Genomic DNA, 24,158 nt, shown 5'->3' with positions numbered 1-24,158 from the left:
ATCACCAACCTTCTTCTTTTCTTATAATTATTTTTGTAATTCACTTGAATTTTAAGCTTGGTATCATTTTACATGGTATCAGAGCGAGAAGATCCAACTATGGCAGATAATTTAGCTAATCCGAATGCAAGCCCTTCATCAAATTTCGCTGCAGATTTTGAGAATTTCACCGCTTTCATGCGTCAATTCTCTCAGTTCTAGGCACATCTTGGCAGATCTAGTTCCTCTTCTGCAATTTCTGATCCGATTAGCCCTTATTTTCTTCATCCAGGAGAAAGTCCTGGTTTGGCTCTAATTCCGCTTAAGTTGACACCTCAAAATTATTATCAGTGGTCGCACGATATGTGGAGAGCACTCAGATCGAAGAACAAGGTGAAATTTCTCGATGGATCCATTCTAAAACCAGGTGAAGATGATCCTAATTTTGAAGCATGGGATAGGTGTAACAATTTTCTCCTCTCCTGGATCAACCTCTCTCTCAGCCCTGAAATCGCTAAGAGCGTGATGTGGATTAGCTCAGCTCCAGACTTGTGGAATGATTTAAAACGTCGTTACTCACAGGGAGATGTCTTTCGAGTTGGTGCATTAAAAGAAGAATTTTATGCACTCAAACAAGGTGATCTTACTGTTACCTCTTACTTTGCTATGTTGAAAGCTATTTGGGAAGAATTAGAAAATTTACGTGCTATTCCTAGTTGTGTTGCTTGTGTTAATGGATGTTCATGTGGATTACGAATTGTTCGAGACTATGCTTCCGAGGAATATGTTGTCAAATTCTTAAAAGGATTGAATGAGCAATATTCAAATGTTAAATCACAAATCATGCTAATGAAGCCGTTACCTGAAATCAACACAGTACTATCTATGTTAACCCAACAATAGCAAGAATTGAATTGTGACCCGTCAAATAGCAACATAGTGACTAACTCTTTAGAGGTGCAAACCTCAACTGGAGGCGGTTCATTTTCTGGAAGAGGCAGAGGCCGTGGACGAAATTCAGGCAGAAGAGGAAATCAAAAATCTTATAGTCAAGGCTACACTTCAAAGTTTTGTAGCTACTGTAATCGAATTGGTCATTTAGCAGAGACATGCTATAAGAAAAATGGCTTTCCTACTCACCAAAAGCATCGAGTAGCCAATCAACTTAGCACTGACGAGATAGTTGAGAATTCTAGTGCTGAGATTGCTGATTCTAACCAGGATAAAAAGAGCGATGATACAGTACTTGTGTTGACTCCAGATCAGAAGGAAACCTTACTAGCACTCCTTCAACAACCACGCATGCCAACTTCAAATAGTGTAAACCACATTACTTCTTCCGCCACCCTTACTCAACCAACAGGTAGGCATTGCTTGAGTGTATCATCAAATTTTACTAAAACTTCTTGGATACTTGACAGTGGAGCTACTGATCATGCATCCTATATTCAAGAGTCTTTCAAAACTTTTCATTATATGAGACCAGTTTTGGTAAATCTACCTGATGGTTCTACCACTACAACAAACATTTGTGGCACTGTGCAACTCTCTAAACATTTGATTCTTACCAATGTTTTATTCATACCTCACTTTAAATATAATTTGATTTCAGTGTCTAAACTCACAAAGTCATTACATTGTGAATTAAAATTTACTGATTCTTTTTGTGAGATACAGGTACTCCCATCATTGAAGATGATTGGGCAAGCTAAAGTCATTGGTGATCTTTATGTGATGGATGCTCAACCTTGAAAACTAACTACACCAGAAGTTAACACACATTCTGTAAATGTCACAGTGCAGCAAGATTTAGGAACTCTATGGCATGCTAGACTAGGTCATTTACCATCCAAAAGAATGTCAATCATGAAAAATACATTTCCATTTATTGAATGCATTTCATCATCTCATGTTTGTGATTCTTGCCACTTGGCTAGACAAAAGAAATTGTCTTTTCCCATTAGTAATACACAATCAGAATATATTTTTGATTTGTTACATATAGATATTTGGGGACCACTCTCACTTTTATCTACTGCTGGCCATAAATATTTTCTTACAATTGTAGAAGATAAAACGAGGTTTACTTGGATTTATTGCATGAAACTAAAATCCGAAACTAGAGTGTTAGTAGAAAATTTTGTTCAAATGGTGCAAACTCAATTTCATAAAGTTGTGAAACAAATTAGAACAGATAATGGGATGGAATTTAAAATGAACTCCTTCTATAACTCAAAAGGAATATTACATCAAACATCTTGTGTTGAAACTCCTCAACAAAATGGAATTGTTGAGAGGAAGCATCAACATATACTGAATATTGCAAGAGCACTTTTGTTTCATTCTAATGTGCCAAAATGTTTTTGGCACTATGCTATGCAACATTCAGTACATTTAATAAATAGACTACCAAGCACCTTCTTGAATCATCAAACGCCTTACAAGGCACTTTTCAAGAATAAACCAGATTTGACTCATCTCAAGGTGTTTGGTTGTCTTGTTTTTGCTACCACTTTGAGTACTAATAGAAGAAAATTAGATCCTAGAGCTAGAAAATGTGTTTTTCTTGGTTATCAATCAGGAACAAAAGGGTCCATTTTGTTTGATTTAAAATCCAAAGAAATTTTTATATCAAGAAACACTGAATTTTATGAACACTATTTTCCATTCAAACAAATACCAAGCACTGATTTTTCTATAGATCAACCTTCAATTGAATCATCCAATTTTGACCCTTTTGCATTCTTTTATAATAACTCTGCACATACTTCTTCATATGAGCATACTCATGGCATAATTGCACCTCACACCATACACACTACACCTGATTTATCTGCCACTTCTACATCACCTATGGCATCTCTTTATGATATAACAGATTCTGCATCACCCGCCACCTTAGAATCAGCATCTGCATTGGCACCATTGGAACATTCATCCATTCATATTGAGTCACAATCTGCTGCACCAGTTTTGAGAAGGTCTGAACGAGAAAGAAAAACACCCTCTTATCTTAAAGATTTTCATTGTTTCCATATTTCATCACATAGAGATCCAATCAATGCGTCCCAATTACCTTCAACATGTAAGTATCTCCTTTCTCACCATTTGTCATATTCATTGTTTACTCCCAAGCACCAGGCCTTCACTTTTGCTCTCATAAATAACTCGGACCCCAAACACTATTCTGAGGCTGATGCATGATTGTTGGAGGAAGGCTATTGAGGCAGAACTTACTGCTCTTGAGCAAAACAAAACCTGGATCATCACTTCTCTTCCTCCTGGAAAGAATGCAGTTGGTTGTAAGTGGATTTTTCGCACAAAATTCAACCCAGATGGCACTATCGAGAGGCATAAGGCACGTCTTGTTGCCCAAGGTTTCACTCAAATTCCTGGAGTCGATTACATTGACACCTTTAGTCCAGTTGTGAAAATGAGCACTGTGCGTGTTCTTCTTACCGTTGCAGCAGCAAAGAATTGGCATCTTCATCAACTTGATGTGAATACAGCTTTTCTCCATGGAGACCTACATGAGGACGTTTATATGAAACTTCCAAAGGGGTTGCAGTGTTCCGATCCAAACTTAGTCTGCAAGTTGACAAAATCTTTGTACGGTTTGAAACAAGCTAGTCGCCAATGGAACATCAAGTTGTCTGCTGCACTTGCTGATCTGCGGTTTACTCCATCTGAAAATGATCACTCGCTTTTTACCAAATCCACAGGTACAACATTCACAGCTATTCTTGTTTATGTTGATGATCTTGTGTTAGCTGGAGATGATTTGAGTGAAATTCAAGTTGTCAAAATGTTTTTGGATGATAAGTTCAAAATTAAAGACCTTGGCCTTCTTAAGTTCTTTGTTGGGATGGAGGTAGCACGAAGCAATGCTGGTATTGCACTGTATCAAAGAAAGTATGCATTGGATTTGATCACAGACTGCGGTTTGCTTGGTGCAAAACCAACATCTACTCCTATGGAGTACACTACTTCTCTGTCTAAGGCTTCAGGCTCCCCTCTTCCTGATGCAACCATCTATCGTAGATTGGTGGGCAGACTTCTGTACCTTACTAACACAAGACCAGATCTCAGCTACTCTGTTGGATGCCTATCTCAGTTCATGGATTCACCAACTGATGCCCACTTGAAGGCTGCCTACAGGATCATCCGGTATCTAAAACAATCACCAGCAACTGGCTTATTTTTCTCTGTCAACAATTCTTTCACACTATCTAGTTACACTGATTCTGATTGGGGGGCTTGTAAAGACACCCGAAAATCCATCAGTGGTTATTGTTTCTTCCTTGACCAAACTCTTATTTCTTGGAAGAGTAAGAAGCAGGCTACAGTTTCAAGGTCGTCCTCAGAAGCAGAATATCGCGCCCTTGCTAATGGCACTTGTGAACTCGTTTGGTTACTCAAACTACTAAAGGAATTCAACATTCTTCCTCCTCTTCCGGTTGATATCTTCTGTGATAATAAATCTGCTATCTATATTGCTTCAAATTCTGTCTTTCATGAAAGAACCAAGCATGTTGAGGTTGATTGTCATGTGGCTCGAAACAAGTTCAAAGAAGGGGTTTCTAATCTTAGGCACGTTGTCTCCAGTGAACAACCGGCTGATCTATTCATTAAATCCCTTCCTTCAGGATCATTCTCTCATTTGCTTTCCAAGCTGGGATTACTTATTTGCACAAACCACGTAATACCAGCTTGCGGGGGATGTAACATAATAGAGTTTGTTTTTTGTATAGCTATCAAGTTGGTTTGTTTGTTAGACATAATTACAGCACTATTAGTTAGTAATTTATTTTTCCTTTTACTATATATATTGTAATTGGTACTCAGTACTCTGTGGTAGTTCTTTTAATCAATTATTCTCTCTTTTCACTTCTTTTCAATTCTTCTTCCATTACTTTAAATTTCAATGACCTGAGAGTACATCACCAACCTTCTTCTTTTCTTATAATTATTTTTGTAATTCACTTGAATTTTAAGCTTGGTATCATTTTACATTAACATTTAATTTTATTTTTTGGCAATTAATATTTAGCATTTTTTTTTTCCATTTACCCTCGATCAAATTATTAATGAATGATGCTTATTGTGTCAACTGTCGTTTGAATGAACAATCAACAATAATAATAAATAAATGGGATCATCATAACTATGATGTCTCTATCTTGTTGCATCTGCCAACGAACAACAGCATCTCCTACTCACGTTCTACTGAACAAAATCCATTGAAGAAAGTAAGTAATGGTAGCAGTTAAGAAGTTGAACTACTCTTAACTAACACAACATGACAAATTTAATTCCACTTAGCAACACAACACAACACAACACACCACAATATTTAACATTGGATCTTTCATCCTCTCAACTCCTCTCCTCCCACACTTGCATGTTCCTCAGATCTCACATTCAATGGCGGGTTTCTTCTCTCTTCTCAGGCGCCTCTACCTCTCCATTTACAACTGGACCGTCTTCTTTGGATGGTACTCACTATTCAATATTCAAAAAATTGTTTTTTTTTCCGAGCTTTTTCAGATCTTTCGTTTCTTATTAGCCATGTATGCATTCGGTTCTGATTTGGAACGGTGCTTTCAATTTGGGAACACAGGTCTCAGGTTCTGTATCATGTCCTGATAACGTTGAAGGAGTCGGGTCATGAAAACGTTTACAACGCAGCCGAAAAACCTTTGCTTTTTGCTCAAACCGCCGCTGTGTTAGAGGTATGTATCTACGTCACCCCCCAAAATGATAAAGGGGGAAAAAACAGGTTTTGACTAGATTGGGAGATACCCTTTTGTTTATTTTCTGGGAAAATATATCAATTTGTGGGAATTTCTGAAGTTATATGTAATTTTTGTGGGGTGTTTTCTGGTGGGGCTTTGGATTGCATCGTGTACCAGATTCTGCATGGTTTGGTAGGTGAGTAATCTTCTTCCCATTTTCGTCATTACATTGGGGTTAATAAATATGGGGATCTCAGTGTTAGAGAATGCTTGTTTATTGACCTTAATATCCTTTTTAATTCAATGATGAAGGGCTTGTCCGGTCTCCAGTTTCAGCAACCTTGCCACAGATAGGTTCTAGGTTGTACCTGACTTGGGGCATCTTATGGAGTTTCCCTGAGGTTAAGACAAATTTCAACTCTTAAAATTTCATTTAATTTATCTTTTAATTCAATTTTCAGCCGTGTTATTTATTGAAAAGTTACTTATATATGTTCTATGACAGACCCGGAATCATGTGCTTGTTACCTCCCTACTAATCAGCTGGTCCATCACTGAGGTAAGTCTTTCACAATTTCTAGGTGGTTATTGATTTATTTATACTTAATTATATATCTATCTTTCATTTCCTCTATGTTTGCTATCTCTAACTTCAAATATCATATTTGAAGTAATTGAAAGTGCTAAGAGCAAAGTAAGTTAATTACTTGGGTTCTTAACACTGATGAGTATATTTTAATTGCTGGATGCCATAGCATAGAACTAGATAACTCATTATTCATGGGATATTAGGCTCAGTAAGATTTCTCTGCTAAAGTCAGTGAAAGTATGGGTGTAGGCTGTAGGGCGTAGTCAACAAAACAGCCACCATTTGTAATTACAGTCCAAACATGTTATATTTGGATGTAACTCCTTATAAATTTTGATAATTTCGTGTTATATTTGACAATGTGAAGTTGTAGATCAAGTTTTCCAGTAAATAGATGGATTGTTGATCTGATTATCCTGGTGCACTCTACTGTGTATTTATAGTCAGATTGGGGCTTGGCATTGTGCCTGTTTATTCTGTTAAACATAGAGGCAGACCTGAGACGTCACAATTTCCTGTTGTGTGACATATATAGTAGTGTAATGTAATTATTTAGATATGTTTTTTTCATTTGAAATGTTAATTTATTATTTAATGGTTATAACTTATAAGCACCTATTACATGTAACTCAAACCAGTAGGCCTTTAGGTTTGGCGCCCCATCTATTGCTTCGGGTAAATGTACCATTTTTTCTGTGTTAAAAAGGTAAAATATATATCAGCCAATACCATTTTTGATTGTTGCAACTGCAGATAATTCGCTATTCTTTCTTTGGCTTCAAGGAGGCTTTCGGTTTTGCCCCGTCATGGCTTTTGTGGCTAAGGTATGATTGAAGGTCCGGTAGCTGCATATAGTAGAGTAATGGATAAATCTTATTTTCCTGATATATTGGCTGAAATTCTCTACTTGCAGATATAGCACTTTCTTACTGCTGTATCCAACAGGCATTAGCAGTGAAGTTGGTCTGATATACATTGCACTGCCATTCATCAAGGTAAAGAAACAGTTATCGTACACAATTTTTTTAGGATAGGATATCTATATTGCTGGTTGTGTTTTTGCATGTTTTCTTTTATCATCACAAGCATATATGGTTTGTGCTTTTGCTCTTTTATTTATTACTAATCAAGCAGAGGACGAAGAGGAAAGAGCACTTCTTTATGAAACTATTCATGTTGATTGACCTTCAAAACACTTAAGCATCTTCTATTTCTTGGGATTCCCAAACTGATGAAAGTGGATGAGACAATTGACACTCTCTATTCCCTTTCGTTTGTATCTGTCATAGTTTGGTATATGCTTAAATCAATGTTTCTTCTTTACCAAGATACATCGATGAAAAGATTGCCAAAATAGTGATAGTGGCAAATAAATGGAAACACAGGAAAAAGTTTATATATCTTGATAGAATGTAGGAACAATTTGACATGGTTTTTTTTTTTTCACTCAAGTTATCTACATACCATAATGTCTATTTTTCAGGCATCTGAGAAGTATTGCATAAGAATGCCAAACAAATGGAACTTCTCGTTCGACTACTTCTATGCTGCTATTGTTGTACTTGGAATCTATGTCCCAGGCAAGCACTCTATAACTTTTCTCTCTGCCACAGTTCTTAGATAGTTTAGAATTTTTGGCTGACTTTATAAGTGTTTGAATGGCATAACTCAATGCAGGAAGCCCTCACATGTATACATACATGCTTGCACAGAGGAAGAAAGCGCTCTCAAAATCAAAGAGGGAATGATTAGCATCTGTTGTAGTTTATCATTGGATTTTGGCCAAACATAGGATATAGGCATGTCTTTGTCTTGGTTTGGATTCACATATGTATCCAACTAACTGTTGCCTTTCTTGCAAGTGTATGCTTAAGAGTGAAGAAATTAAAGTATTTTGTTGTTAGTTTATTTGTTGCAAGTTCCTTTAGCTAATAATGCCTTTCAATGTACATGAACCTAATAATATGCGAAATTCCAAATAACGAATGTGTGGTGAGGAAACAATTTGTGAGGCTTTTTTGGGTGTCAAACTGAAGCTACTCACCCTTCCTCGACTTCAATTATATAAAACAAAAAGCTTCGGTTAGTAAATTGGCATATAGTAGCTCTTATTTGGTACATATAATAATTGATAAAGAAAGAAAAATAGAAAATGCCATTTGTACTCGCACTATAAGGGGAGTCTATAATATCTCTACACATCTCAGTTGTTTTTGCATTTTTGCTTTCTCTGTTTCTTTTGGGAATGTTATAGGCATCATATTTGTTGTATACTTTACATATATAGCTTTTATTTTTAGTATTAAAGTGACTGATAAGGAGAGAAAATAAAAGATATATCTTTTAGACTATTTAAAAAAAAAAAGTGTAGTACACTCAATAGTATACCAAAAATTGGTACAAGTATAATTGTTTTTTCTTCTCTCTTTCTTTCTTTTGACTTTACTGTCCTACACAAAAGGGGGATCATATAGCATCAGTCTACATAATTAATGCGTATAATTCCAACTTAAGAGGATTCCTTGTGACTTTATAAGTCCATTGTCAAGTGAAGTTGAGGAGGGACTAATTTTCTGCATGCTAAATTTCTAATGCATATTTTTTCAATGGCACTGGCAAGTTCAACTGAGCCAGTCTTACATATATGTTTATATGGTACATGAACACGGTAAATTCACAATGTAAGTCCATTTGTGCTATTACATCGAGGCCAAGTGTGTTAATATTATGTTGAAAGGCATAGGAATATCGTTTTGAGGTGCAACATGCCATAATACTGATCCTACAAAGCAAGGTTCTATCAACGCTCAGAAGAGATCCCAATTTCCATTGGGTGATCATAAAACTCAGGTGTAGACCAAGATAAAGATTTCTACAGATATTTATTTGGAATAAATTCATAATAGCCTTATATCCATATTTTTCTATAAATAACTACTTGAAGAAAAATAATTTGTTGAACATAAAATTACTTATTTAATACTCTATTTTAACTAATTCGATGATACAACATTTTTGTTGAAAATAAAGGAAAAACTTTGTTTTCTCATGTTCAAGAGGCTAATGCCTTAAGAGTTCGTAACAAGAAAAAACAAACTGCATGACAATAATTCTCTTGGCTCCATAGACTTGGAGAGTGAGAAAGCACATAAACCAAGCCTTGATCAATTTCAGCCTCGAGGAAAATAGTAAAAGATTAATATCAACTAGTCAGCACTGTGAAGCTGATGAAGTATACTGAAAACTCAGTTTTCATTCTTCTGCAGCACTGGCAGCACTCAGATCCACAGACAGGTCCAACTCCTGAGTTTATATAAAGCAGTGAAAAAGAAGGAATTAGTAGAATTAGTAGAGTATCAGAAACTCCTTCCAATGGCTGAAATCAAACTACAAAGAAAATTTATCATGTCCTATATAACCTTGAAATAACAGTCTAATAACTAATGTTTACCTTTCCAGTAATCTTTCTGTACATGTCAATCACGTTTGTTACGGTGGTTTCAAAATGTGTTGTCGCATCATAGCTCTGCAGAATTTATATGTCAGAATATGATTAATGATTACAGGAAATACGGCTAAACATATGCAAGATAGAGTTCATTTTTCCAGAGAAGTAAATACATAAGAATATTTAAGAGAAAATTATAGAGGCGAGTAGCGGTATCATTGTTTAAAAAATCTTGCAAGGTACAAGATGAAGATGGAATATCGAACCATGATAGCTCTCATGCATAAAGTTTCAGGAAGTAAAGGGATCCGCTTACTGTGTTAAAAAACATAAAAGGATAAGAAACATGATCCCTTTAAGTAATACTTACTGTGGATATGAAGCAGCTATCAACATCGTGCTGGTTAATGGGTTCATATCTGTCGTAGGCATCAAAAAATATTTCATCCACAGGTCCAAGGAGATCTATGCCAGGCTTCAATTCCTCCTTAGGATTATCAGTCTCTGCTTCTGTTGTCACAAATGAAATGTATTTTCCTTTTGGAGCTACATTATGAGAGTAGGAGCAGCAGAAAAGATACCTGAAGCATGGTAAAGTCAAGTTACTATAAGGAAAAGAAAAAGTAAAAAGACAATTCACTAATCTAGAAAAAGTTGGCATACATACATATCTGATTTACGCCCAAGTTGTTTCTGAGGCAGAATAACCTGAACTGATGGAGAGTCGTGAGTGTTTGGGATTGGATGGCTCATAATACAAATAGCACGGGCCACTCTCCCCACTTTCTTCACCTATTGATAGATACAATTTTCTTTTCATTCAAAGGAATAAGACTTGGATCAGTATTCCTATATTATGATCATTATAAGTAACATACCTTGTCTGGTAGGTATGAAGGGTCACAGACAACTTTTTTGCATTTTGCTGTTTCGCCTTCGGAGGTTACACCAAAGGCCTTTCCATTCTCATCAAACTCAACCTGTCATCAGTAGAATCTAGAAACTAGCATCATTCATTTCCCAGTTAACTCGATAAGTATTTTAGCGTTTAAGCTTTTGTATGGACACATGCACATGCATCCATAACGGAAAATTTTCAAGTATACCGTCATACCGGTGTTTCAGTGATTTTTAACCGTTGATCTTAATTATAAAAAATATATATAATATATATAATTAAGATCAATTGTTAAAAATTACTGATACACCGGTACGACGGTACACTTGAAAATCTTCCTATAATAACATGTTTAGCTGCTATATGTAGTTCCGCATTACATGTTAATAAATAGAAATAGTATATATTTTCCTGTACATCTTTTTTTTTTTGTGGTATAAAAAATAAATATTTTATCTTCTTTTTAATTAATCACTTTTAAGTTTTAATACTAAAAATGAAAAGTGTACAAGAGAGATGTATACAAAAATAGTACACATAATGTTCAATAAATGTAGGACACAGTAGTGGCATAAAGTCGTTATGTTCAATTATTAGATTGGTTGAACTTGTAAATATAAACATCCCCACTTGTATATTGTGAAGCATATATTAATATACCTTGCATTCTGGCTTGTTTAGCATGTAGGTGCCACCATAAACAGCACTCAAACGAGCGAATCCCTGCCGAATTCGTATCATTACAGTCAAAGTAAATAAAATATTCTCAAAGGGTAGTTTTTAATATTCTAGTTATGTCATAAAAACCTGAGGAAGCTCTCCCAGTCCATAGAGTGGGTAAATATATGGAGATCCACCCCGGAAGCGTGCTAGAGACTCTGCATATAGCTTTATTAAAAACAAAGTTAAACTAGATTAGGCCTTCGAAATTGGACAATTCACAACTCCTCAATGTAAAGGTTATGATTGGTTGTGCTTCAGAACGAGCTAGGCACGGCATGATTGAGAGAAAAAAATTCTCGGACTAACAAAAACGTCAAATATGGAGTGGCACAACGATATTTGATATCTGGATTTGAAGTTTGAAATAACTTAAAGTTTTCAAAATAGCTTTATGGTTTACAACTTCATCCCTTACAAGATTGCATGCTTTAGCCTCTTCAACTAGAAAATCAGAAGGTGCTATTAATAGCTAGTAAGCAAGACACTAATCCCTTCTTGCTAAAACGGTGAAGTTTTAGAAAATCCCCCTTTTTCTTTTTTCTTTTAATTAATTTTCCCTAAAGTAGAAGGCTTTATAAACAAATTTACTTCTATTCTGTTAAATGCACCAGCCATATTCCCAGTGAAGAAAAGTAATAATTATACTGGATGTACTGGTTCTGTGGTGAGCGATAAATCCCCACATTCCCAATTCTTGTGCTCTTAGTCTATGGGACTTCCCAAGAACCAAAAGAGGAAAAAGTTGTTTCTCAATAAGCAGAATACACGAAATTATACTGTTCCGGTGTTGTAACACCCTGGTGCTATCTTGCTTCTTCTGCTTCTTATACAAACTGACATGGAAATTTAATCCTAAAGAAATAGTTAAGTTCGACACAGAAATGCAGGAAACAAGAAGTATTGCACCAGAAATATCTATAAGGGAAAATTAGATACCTTAATCCTCTTCACAAAATCCATTGCAGGCTGATTTAAGTAAGAATCATCCAAATGTAGAGCCAACGCATGGCCAATGAAATCAATTGTGTTGTCATCCAAACCATATTTCCTAATTAAATTAAAAAACAAAGTTATTATACAAACCAGAAAGTTATGAATAGTCATATAGGATGATAACCATTCTAGAAGAACGTCCTTCCTCTAATACGGTGTTAATAACTATCTCTCTTTCAGTAGCTTTAAAGTCATGTCATATATGATTTTTTCATTTTTACTGAAAAGGATTATTTAACTCCACTGATATGTTTTAAATCCAACAGAACATGCTGATTTTGACAGTTCCTCCTGAACAAAATTGAGTGTCCATATTAGAGAAATAACTGTTCATTTGTTGTTCAAATTCTTCACACACAAGCACAGGAAAAAGAAACTCAGAGGGATGTTATTGATACAGTACGTAATGAGTTCTTTAGCTGTCACTTTGTTAAGGTCCATTCCTTCATGAGATTTTGGATCACTTTCGTCATAGTCTTGTACGTAAATGAAAAATTTCCGAGCTCGCCGCTTCTCAAACAGCCCCATGAGGGGGGATTTCAAAGCTTCCACATCGTTTGCTGGTACTTTATGAATCTGAAAGAAGGATTGAAATTCATCAGCTTGATGAATTCGACCTTGAGAATGGCGTTTTGTATTGAATATGATTGATTCTAGGCCCAGAGACGTATATTTAGCTTCAAACCTTTCCTTTGTTGTAAACAAAGCTGCCATCTACCGCCTTGAAACTCAGATATTTGGTCACATTAGTGTGGATGAGAACACGAACCAAACCGCCATTTGCCATCATGAACTGTTTAAGGATAAAGAAAACAATATAGTGGGAAAAGCCGAAAAGGTTAATTAAAAGGGTGATAGGTCTTACGTACTCAGATATTTACATGACTTTTGAAGTAGTGAATTTGAAAGTTAGTTACTTTTTCCAATGTGAGAATATATTATTAGTTGGCTTTTTTTGTATAAAATTCCTTTACACAGACGGTATATACTTAAATTCTTTTATTATCGTTGATGGTTTAACGATAATGAGTCGCATGGTCTTGGAAAAAGAAGAAAAAGAAAAAAGAATAAGTACACATATCAATTATTTCTACAGCCAATTTCTTTTGATTATTACCACTCCCTCAGACAGAGGCAATAAGGTCTTTCAAGGAAGTATTCCATGTGAAATTTGTCCTTAAACATTAATATAGGTGATACTCTGCTAGAGGGATACTATGGCTCAAGGGAGAGCTCGGATTCTATAATAATTTCTGGAGAACAAACTTAATATTTCTCGAAAGGGGGATTACCATTATTGCAAAATTTAATTTAAGAAATAAAATAAAATAAAATATATCGCAAATTCTATATCCAAAATAAGATGGATTAAGAAAATTCTGAAAGGATGTGTGTACCTTAGGAATCATATCAACATTGTATTCTTTGCTTGATCCCAGAGTCTCTGGAGGATTGTCATCCCCCCTAAATCGCTTCCACAACTACAAGAAATTAGTGACAGTTAATGTGTGATATTAAACTATAATTCCGATCATATAATACGCTTTGAAGATCCTAAATAAAATGAGAGTGGCAAACATTATTTACCTGTTTAAGATTAAGCGACGTGGATTCTCCTCCATAATAATCATTCCGATCCATATGCAACACCTGATCCGATATCCAAATCCAAGCGTGTAAGTGAACGCAGTTTTTTTCAGATTTATACACACTCTAAATCGATAATATACCTTGACTAATGAATTTCAGATTCGTCTCGTACAAGTCGATCACAAAACAGAACAACACAATCTAGATCAATCGTATTTTATTTTTTTTCTCAATAAGAATTCCTTGTTGCTCCTCTTTTAAATCTAGATCCATAATTGCGCATGTGATTTCACGAAAAATTGAAGGAAAAAAATAGAGGAGAATGTGCGGGAGAGAGAGAGTACCTTGAGGCCATTGACGGAGAGAAGGCCGCTGAGGATGCATTCTTTGAGTCCGGTTCCGAGGACTATAACATCGTATTCTTCATCCATGGCGCGAGAAAAAGAGAAAGAGAAAAGAGAAAATGAGAGTGCAGATTGAGAGAGTGAGAGAGAAAAGAGAGAGAATGGAGAGAGAGGAGTGAGTGAAGAGCAATTTGAACGAATTCCCGGGAGGATCGGATTTACCGCTATAAATACCAACCGCGTTTCCAACGGCCCAAGCACTACCAAACAAAAAATATTTGTTAAATTACCAAAATGGTACTCATACAGATACGGTCATACCATTTATGTACGAACATATTTTGTATTTAACAAATAATTTATTTATTTGATGGAAATTTTTGTAAAAAATTTGAATAATTATTGAAAATTTTCAGCAATTATAAAAAGATGTACAATCTTTTGTATTCTTCATAAACATCTCATTTCTTCTTCTCTTTTATTTTTATTCCAAAAAATAAGCTAAAATGTCTAGTGGTAATAGATATGTGGTTGTAAGTGTGTATCTCAATTACCATATAAAAAATAATGACATTAGGATCATATTTGTGTGTGATAATCCTATTCTGTTGCACACCCGGTGAATTAATTCTTTGTCGGAGTTATAGAGTTTGATTTTGAGTAGGTGTTGGTGATAGTGGGAGAAAAGAGATCGGAAGGGTGGGGTATAGATTATTAGCACCGATGAAAAATTGAGTTTTTCGGTTTCGTTGCTTCCATGACGACGAGTATGTGTAGCTCATATTTGACATCTATAGGAAAATCATGGCGGAACAAGTTATGAAGCTTTTTGCGGAAATCGATGATGTTGGTGGCGATGGATTTGACCACTCGAATTTTGTGCAGGACGACCCACTTATTGTACCACCATTGATACACATTGCGAGTAGAAGACGTGGACGTGGATGGTGAGGAATCCGAAAAGGAGCATGTTGCGGATAGCAACAATAGTGGTTCTTCTAAAGATAATGACGAGAAGGAATTTGTACCGAGACGCTGGTGGAGGCATAAATTTGGTATCTTTTTTTTATTCCGCAACCAATTATGGCCTTATATCAGCTGTACTCAATCAATATCAGAAGTTAGATCTGAACGCGATGTATGAGAAAACTCAGTTTTCCAACACAAATGAAGACTATTACAATTTAGATGGTGGTATGGAGTTTAGGGTTAGTCACATTCAAGAGTAGAGATACAGTAATGCACGATGTACTTATAAATTAAATGAGTTAAATTTGAATTTGAATAAATTCAATTTAATAACTCATAATGAGCTGATTTAATTATATATATATATTCAATTTATATTTTTTATGTAAGTTATAAATAAAAAATTTATAATTAATAATTATATATATTAATACACATAAAAAGTATAATTTTTATTAAATTGTGAACTAAATTTAATTTTCGTGAATTAAATTAAGTTAAAACTTGTTCTAACCCTGGTTTGAACTAATCGCTTAGACTATTTGAGTTTAAATAAATAGCTCACATCAGTTAGATTTTAATTTTTGAGAACATATATAGCTCGTGTTCCCTTTTTTTTTTCTCGTTTGTGATTGCTTAGTTTGGCTATTTATATGGGGGTTATTGATTTATTTAATTTTGTGAATCTGAGTGTTATATTAATAGCTTTATATATATTATATAGTAGAGATAGAGATATTATTCATATTCATATCCACTTTAAGAAGGCAAAATATGTATTAATAAGAAGGAAAACTTTTGTTCATCTCTACTCTTCATAATATGAGAAATATATATTAATATATGAATTCTCCGTGACTGATGAATATTAATCAATATTGTATTCGTTAGCCATAATCCATTATTGTAACAAGCCTTCATTCCAAATTAAATCCTGCAAAGATATCAGACCTTTATTTCTTCTACCTTGAGAGCCGATGGTACCACATTAATTAATTAATTAATTGCAGAGGTTAAAATGTGACTTGAAAATTGAAACATTCAATTACTTTTCAAATCAGTTCCTGGATGATGAAAAAACCACGTACAAGTCGTTACAATTATACCTATACATTACCATTATCACTCCACCAAGAGCCAGAATCATTTAGCAAATTTAATTTTTAGACCATAATCTAATCTCTGTTCATCTTTGCCAGAGTGAAACTCAGATCCTTAACCAGAATACGATAGCCTGCAAATAATTGTGAAAAATTTTCATCAAAACGAAAATTGTACCAAGTCCTCCTTTCCTACATTTCATACACTATTGTTATAATAAACGTTACAATATTGCACCACTTTTTATTTTTCTTTTTTAAGTAATACAATAAATACGAAAAAAATATTCAGTGGTTAAAAAATTCGTAGTGAATAATGCAGTGTCCTATTCTACATTATCGACTGATCAATTTTTTAAAATGATTTATTCTAAATTTTAAAAATCTAAACTCTAAATTCTGTTTTTAAACTTTAAATATTCCAAAACATAAGAATTTAAAAATAATTTCATAATAAAAAAAGTTAGCAAATATTATGGTGAAAACTCAAGTGCAGTTGACTTCACATGAAGTTGATACTTAAGAGTCGTTAAATGATTTGACTAAATTTTTATCTAACGACTCTCAGATATTAATTTCACGTGAAGTCGACTTCACATGAGTTTTCACCAAATATTATACTTACTCCTATTAAATAATATATATGTGAGAATGAATAAAGTATAAAGTGAAGTAGTAAACTGACCGCAACTGGAGTGAAATTTCTGAACTATCATTATTATTGTTGTTAGTATTATTATTGTAGTTGCAAACGTTTGTAACAGACTCTGAAGACTGGCCTTCCTCCCCAACTATGATCTCAGATTCACCACCACCATGATGCCCTTTCCCATGAGTAATCTGCACCACCTAATTCAATGCAACAACACATACATATATATACACATTTTCATTAGAAGATTGCAATAAATTGAGTAAATATAATAAATATTCAAATTGACCCTTAAGGAATTTTAAAATCATGATATTTATGCTGAGTAATGAGTTAGATTCATGTAGATAATGCATGCATGCATGCAAAACAATTATAAGTAAATCAAAAATGTTATTCGTACACCAAAATCAGTCATGTATTTGTATCCATCATGTATTTTGTAGTGATGACTGAATTTGGTGGCTGATTTTGGTGTACACGTAGTATAATCACTCGTAAATAAATAAATACATAACACAAATAATTAATAAAGATAGGATCACATATATACTTGACGCCTTAGTCGCTCGTTTTCTTCCACCAATTGCATTCCCTGAAGGATAAGAGTTATTGTAAGTTAATATTAGGAAATAAAATGAAATTTAACAACTTCTTTAACTTATTATTTAATTAGAACTTAGAAGCATGAAACGATAACTATATATACTCATATATTCATGAAACATCATTCTCAATAAGTGGATACTCAAATAACAATGGAATATCTCCAATATAACTCTTTCCAACCTTTCTTTGGAGGTCATTGATCTCACTCATAATCTTCTCTCCCTGAATTAAAGAACAAAGATTATTCAGTTATATATAAGTGATAATGCTAATAACTGATATAGATAAAGACTCACATGCAGTTGTCTTCATATAAATTTGATAGTTAAAAACTGCTAGATAACAATTTAGTCAAACATGTCAAATCATCTAACGATTCTCAACTAACAACTTCACATGTAAACAACTCGTGCATGTGAGTTTTCACCTAAAATATATATACCTTTTTCTCTATTACACGGCCTAATCCCGTTTCAAGAGACCTCTCCAATTGTTGTAATTCTTCTATATTTAATCCCTGAAGATCCTCTCCTCTCAGCTGCCTTTAAACACTAACGCATTTCAACACACCAAATATAAAAATAAAAAATAAAAAAAAGCTATGAAAATTGTGAGAGTTAGTTGTTGCCAGTGACCTTAGTTTATGGCTCTTCTCAGCAACTTCTTTGCTAAGTCTGGTGTAGTTGCTGTTTTCAACTAGCTGCATTATTGCAAGTACTAATTAATTAAATGGAGGATTTGTAACAATAAATTAATAATTAATAACCATATTATATACATATAAGTGCACCAACCTGCAACTCAAGAGAGGGTTGTTCCATCTTTGCCAGGTTCTTTGAGTGCAAATGATGCCTTTCAAGTATTTCCTTCATACTTCATATATAAGAACATTTATTGCATCAAAGTCACATAATGTATGCTTCCCAGGCCAATTAAATTAACTGACATGTGTTATTTGTATTGATTTTATCCAACACACACATCTTTTAATTTCATTATTTATGTTAGAATATAGTTAGAATCATACTAAATATTCCTAATTCATCCTAATTATATTCTAACAATTTAGAAACGGGTATGAATAAACAAAAATATGTAGTTAAAACATCTCTCTCAAAGAGTGATATATATATAAATAAATAAGTCAAGATTATTGTAATTAAGAGGAGCCTAATCATTTCAACAAAAAAAGAAAAGTATGGGATACTTGTTATTAAGTATATTTAAATTAAAAAATCATATGAATGTATCACCAAATGTGAAGGACTCTAAACACGAGTAGTGTTCACTAATAATAATATAAAAAGAAGGAATTTGATTATCTCTTTACCAATAATAATATAACTATAAGATGCTTAAAGAACTATTAAAGAGAGAAAAAAAACACTCGTAGATATTCTTTTCAATATTTAGGCAACAAAGTAATGGACAACAAATTCCATTGGAATCATTGTAGTCTTTTCTTGTCTCCACCACCCCAAGTCCCTAACCCTCATAGCTACAATTATATTGCATATAGATCTCAGAATATTACGTTGTGCAAGAACAAATATGGTTATGTGCATGAGTTGTTTCATCCTCTCAAATTGAGACAAATTCTCTGATCTTATATTATACTCCCTCCATTTTAAAACAAGTGTCAGCTTTGACCTTTTGGGTTCATTGAATGTATTAGTGAAAACGACCCTTATTTTGAAAACAAATGGAGTGTTGCTTTTTTGAGATTGGAATCATCTTTAACTTTTAATATAAAATTTGTCTAGTATATTATAACCCAATTTGTTGAACTAATTCAGTTAAAGTAGAGCTCCATATATTATTCTTAGATTTTTGGCTAGCCACTAGATTTCTAAGCAATATAATAAACAATCTTTAGAATATGCATGACATTTACTATATTCTTTTTACAATTTTATTGTTTACTAACATATTAAGTATAAAAGAATTAAATAATAATAAATGTAATACATAATATGGTTGAAAATAGTTTAAATTTAAATTTCATAAAATCCATCATTCTGAAAAATGTGAAAAATGGGAGTTTGGAGCAAGGTAGAATTGTGAAAAAGTATATGTCCATAAAAAATCAGTTAATAATCACTATTTATATTTGTATAAATATATATATTGTTTAATTTTTTTAATATATTTTTTTGCGTATTTCAATAGCATTTTTGTAGTTAATTACAAGAATCAACTATGCTAGTTAGGTGTACTCTAAAATCAACTACTAGTATAAAATATATGATAGAATATAAAATACACATTGAAAATAAGTTAAACAATACATATATTTATATACATGGTGGCTAATTTTATTGTCTATATATCATTTTTGTAGTTAATTACAAGAATATACTACCAAACATGAAGCTAACGATACAAATGCAATAGGTTTTGATAATAGACTAATCCGTTTTTTTCAAGCAATGAGATATTAAGTTACTAAGGTGTGTTTGGTTTGCTGTTTTTATTTTTTGTTTTTATTTTCAGTGTTTGTTTGTTTTCTGAATTTTGTAAAAACAATAAAATCATATTTTTTATTTTCACCTCGTATTTTCATTTTTTTCTTTCATAAAATCTAAAAAATAGAACACACTAAAAAAAATATAAAATAAAAATGCAAACCAAACATATTCTATTCTAAAGTATTCGGTCAAAGTAAAGGAAAACACTATCTCTAATCTAATTTACTTCAGATTGTTTGGTGTAAACATACAAATACCGTGAACTACTTTGGACCCTAAATCTTTCTAAGTTTTGAAAGCTTTAAACCATTAAATCATGAATAATAAAGACATGAGTTACTAACATGAGGTCTTAGGTTTAAATGCCACCGTGTAACCAATTAAATTAATTAATTCTCCAAAAGTGGATACCTTAATATTATATTATGTCACTTTGGTTTTTTTAGGAGCATAAATCTATGATGGAAGAAAAGCTTATTAAGGGTAGAGGACGAGGGATAATTGCACAGCAAAGTAGGCAATTATTAGTGAATGTATTGCATGTATGTGTTGTATGCATGCATATACCTATAATACATAATTAAATATTAATATAGCTGCTTTAAATTTCCATTTACATAAAGCAAATTAAAAGCAATAATCATCAAAGGTTGGGTTGACAATACTTGACATAGAGATAGCTTAGCTCTATCTATATGTGACATTATAATTATATATATTTAGATTAGTGACATTTGCTCAGACAAAAAGTTCAATGTTTATGGACACTAAACGCTAGTTAAAGGTTCGGAATCATAGAGTAGTCAAAAGTAGTTAAGACGTTTATCTTGGAGTGAGGGACACGTTAAAATCAAAGAATTAAGGTAAAAGTAATAGTAATAACAAAAAATAAAAATCATTTTTCTTTATATAGGTTGCTTAATAATAATAATAATTCCCATCTCTTCTCACAGATGGTCACGTTTGATTATGTACTGCTTTCTTTTTTCCGTTAGCTAGAAAGTGTGAATTTTTAAATAGATTTAAAATAGTCTAATTTATAATGAAAAGTTTTTAGAAACATTTAAAAAGAAATCATATTCAAGATAATAGATATCACACCATTATATGAACTAAATGCACAATTTATAGATCAACTATCCAAAATTTTCATCACAAATATTTAGCCTATCCACTTTTCTCTCACACTTATAGATTCTTCTTACCTAGTTGTAGAGTCTTTTAAGCGCATCTACTTTTTTCTAGAATCTTCTAGGACATTACGATCCTTCTAAGACTTTTTAAGAACTTCTTGAACAATCTTAAACACATTAAAATTGATCTGAATTCTATATAAACACCATTAAAACAAAACATTCTATAATTTACCAACTTGTATTTAGAGATATTCAAGACTGCACTAATATAAATTAGCTTAAGTTTTTGGAATGAGTGATTTTATAATATGAGATGTTTGTAATTGTTGCTGGCTTAAACACAGTAATATGGTATATATAGGCTCTACAGCCAAAAGAAAGAAAGACCATCAATCATTTTTCACTTATTTAGTTAAGCAACATTTTCCTACACTCACCTGATAACGAGTTGTTTAACATACATTTTATATAGACGAATGATTTAATGGTTAATTTTGTTTATGCGGATTAAAAATAATATATTAAGAGCGAAGAGAGAGAGAGAGAGAGAGAGGAGAGAGAAACCTTGAGCTGGAGTAGTCAAAGAGCTTGCCGGTGGAAGAGAAGATGATGAGGGCAACATCGGCGTCGCAGAGAACGGAGAGCTCCTCCGCTTTCTTGAAGAGACCTCTCCGTCGCTTGGAGAAAGTGACCTGCCTGGCCGTGGCGTTGTCGATCTTCTTTATCTGAATCTTCTCCCTCGCCATCGATCTTGATAAGAGAAATAAAAGAAAGTAATAAACTTTTCACCAAAAAAAAAAAAAGATATAGAATGACCTAAAAATGGACAAGGCAAATGAAAGCAAAGGAGTGAAGAATTGAAGCTGAGTGGTTTATTGACTATTTATGGGAGGCGTGTTTTATGTTAAAAAGGGTAAAAAAGTGTGGGTTAGTGTGAGTGGGACACTAAATTACACAGAAATTTGTATAAAAAGAAAAATGAAAATATCTGAGATCTAGCTAAGTAAGGAAAAATAAAAATTGGTGTGAGGAATGTACTTGTGATATTTGTTTCCTTATTGGGATGGAATGAAAGGCCTTTGATGTTGGTATTGGCTTCTCAGATGAAAGCCACCTATCAACTTAAAGGGCTCTCTATTTGTCTTTGGACTTTGGATCTCGCAAGTGTTGGACCGACAAAAATAAAAATGTTATTTCAACCATTAATTGCTAATTGGTTGTTAGTCTATAGTGTGTTTCGGACTGGATAATGATATTGCTTTTATTTTTTAGTAAAGTATCGATTTTATCTTTAATATTTGGGTAAGTTTTATTTGTGTCCCTAACATTTAAATTATTTTATTTGTATCTTTAACATTTATAAAAGTGATTCAATATTATTCTACTATCAATTATATTAACAAATTAGATTATATTTTTCAATTATTCTCACTTATATGTATTCATTTTCAATTAAGTCTCACTTTAATGTGTTTGATTTTAATATTATACCAACTATTTGTGTTTAGATTTAATTATATCTCTAGAAAAATGAATTATGTAGATGTTGTAGAAATTAGTTTCGACTTTTGATGAGCTATTTTTCAGAGTGGATCATCGATTCTATTTGAGACATTTGTATTCTAACTTCAAAAAAAAATTTTAAAATTCAAACTAAAGCATTCATGATGTGTAATTGATGGTAGGATAACATTAAATCACTTTTACAAACGTTAGAGATACAAATAAAATTTACCCCAAACGTTAGAGACAAAAACGATACTTTACTCTTTATTTTTTTAATAATGTTCATATATTTTTCTGTTTATAGATACTAGGTGGCCATTTGTTTTCAGATTAAGAAATATATTTTTAAGAATTATATTCTTAAAAATATTAAAATGTATTTGTTAGTGTTACAAATTATTCAAAATTATTTTTAATGTCCGTAAAATTAAATTAGGATATATTTATTTTATTATACATATTTTTTGAACAATTCTTAATTTTAAGAGTAACCCTAATATCATAAACGGAAGCACTTTTTATTTTTTTAATAAATGCAAAGAGTGAATCGAAATAGTGTTTATTCTGATTTTTATTATGTTTTTTGTTCTGGTTCTATTTTTTTATTCAGGTTTAGGATGGTTGATTTTGATCTTTTTTATCTTGATTTTGATTTTTTATTTTGATTTTTTGTTTTGATTTATGAGTTTTAATTTGTTCTTTACTTTTGGTTGAGATATTTTCTGCACTTTTCTTATGTTTTTTCTTGGTTGATGGTTTTTTATTCTTGATGTTTGTTGTGATTATTAATTTATTCTCTACTTTTTTTTAATTATTCAATTTTAATTTGTGGTTTGATGTTTTAGTTTATGCTATTTTAGTTTTGATATTGTTCTAATCTAAATTTGTGTTGACGTGCTGTTTGAAGAAGTTTATATTATCGCTGATGACACCAAGTATTAGATATTAGATCACTTGTAATTTACTAAAGATACAACTTGTAATCCACAATATATCCTAAAACTAAATGTAATTAATGTAGAGCTACTTATGTTTGTGATACACATAAAAATGGTAGTATGGTACTACTAATATGAAATAACTTAGCTTCTTGTCGTAATGTAAAAAGTTTTTTAAGAAAACATTAGATCTAGATTCCACTACAAAAGTTAGAATTTAGATCTTTTAAAGTTTAAATTTTATTTTAGAGAGTAAAATATGATTTTTTATTATTTATTTTATAAGTGGGGTCAATAATAAATATGAGAGAGAAATCATTCAAAGGTAAAAAATTACACTTTATCTTTTAAATTAAAAATTCAAAATTTAAAAGATCCAAATCTCAAAAATTATTTATTGTAGTGGTTCTTGACCCTATCTACAAACTTCAGTTTATAAAGTAGAGTTTTAAAAAGTTGTTTGAAAAAAAAATGCTGAATT

General features: G+C 32.6%; 3 protein-coding genes across 5 annotated transcripts; 1 reads left to right on the top strand and 2 right to left on the bottom strand.

Annotated features, from left to right (window-relative positions):
• The first annotated feature begins 5,111 nt into the window (after positions 1 to 5,111).
• LOC107487258 (very-long-chain (3R)-3-hydroxyacyl-CoA dehydratase PASTICCINO 2A) lies at positions 5,112 to 8,211 on the top strand. 2 transcript variants are annotated; one of them, XM_016107876.3, is made up of 10 exons: positions 5,112 to 5,228; positions 5,392 to 5,474; positions 5,600 to 5,711; positions 5,892 to 5,910; positions 6,027 to 6,115; positions 6,220 to 6,273; positions 7,057 to 7,127; positions 7,217 to 7,298; positions 7,787 to 7,883; positions 7,981 to 8,211. In XM_016107876.3, exons 2-10 carry the CDS (start codon positions 5,404 to 5,406, stop codon positions 8,049 to 8,051), a joined length of 666 nt encoding a protein of 221 aa, XP_015963362.1. In that variant the 5' UTR covers positions 5,112 to 5,228; positions 5,392 to 5,403; the 3' UTR covers positions 8,052 to 8,211. The 2 variants fall into 2 exon arrangements, with proteins under 2 accessions (XP_015963362.1, XP_052118472.1); XM_052262512.1 differs by lacking the exon at positions 5,112 to 5,228 and having other exon boundaries at positions 5,272 to 5,474.
• Positions 8,212 to 9,308: 1,097 nt separating this feature from the next.
• On the bottom strand, positions 9,309 to 14,474 carry LOC107487063 (guanosine nucleotide diphosphate dissociation inhibitor At5g09550). The gene is made up of 13 exons (XM_016107643.3): positions 14,300 to 14,474; positions 13,953 to 14,015; positions 13,763 to 13,846; positions 13,051 to 13,158; positions 12,769 to 12,941; positions 12,309 to 12,420; positions 11,457 to 11,537; positions 11,310 to 11,372; positions 10,630 to 10,731; positions 10,419 to 10,543; positions 10,122 to 10,332; positions 9,755 to 9,829; positions 9,309 to 9,606 (listed from the first exon to the last, which is right to left on the bottom strand). Exons 1-13 carry the CDS (start codon positions 14,384 to 14,386, stop codon positions 9,556 to 9,558), a joined length of 1,335 nt encoding a protein of 444 aa, XP_015963129.1. The 5' UTR covers positions 14,387 to 14,474; the 3' UTR covers positions 9,309 to 9,555.
• Positions 14,475 to 16,287: 1,813 nt separating this feature from the next.
• LOC107487259 (MADS-box protein JOINTLESS) lies at positions 16,288 to 22,402 on the bottom strand. Of its 2 annotated transcripts, XM_016107878.3 has the most exons (9): positions 22,272 to 22,402; positions 21,798 to 21,983; positions 18,424 to 18,502; positions 18,265 to 18,329; positions 18,072 to 18,171; positions 17,810 to 17,851; positions 17,574 to 17,615; positions 17,054 to 17,217; positions 16,288 to 16,502 (listed from the first exon to the last, which is right to left on the bottom strand). In XM_016107878.3, exons 2-9 carry the CDS (start codon positions 21,977 to 21,979, stop codon positions 16,484 to 16,486), a joined length of 693 nt encoding a protein of 230 aa, XP_015963364.1. In that variant the 5' UTR covers positions 21,980 to 21,983; positions 22,272 to 22,402; the 3' UTR covers positions 16,288 to 16,483. The 2 variants fall into 2 exon arrangements, with proteins under 2 accessions (XP_015963364.1, XP_015963363.1); XM_016107877.3 differs by lacking the exon at positions 22,272 to 22,402 and having other exon boundaries at positions 21,798 to 22,245.
• Positions 22,403 to 24,158: the final 1,756 nt, after the last annotated feature.

Source organism: Arachis duranensis, chromosome 5 (assembly GCF_000817695.3).
Source record: "Arachis duranensis cultivar V14167 chromosome 5, aradu.V14167.gnm2.J7QH, whole genome shotgun sequence".
NCBI lineage: Eukaryota > Viridiplantae > Streptophyta > Magnoliopsida > Fabales > Fabaceae > Arachis > Arachis duranensis.
The sequence above is the reverse complement of the archived record's forward strand: the minus strand, read 5'-3'. Positions and strand labels throughout refer to the sequence as shown.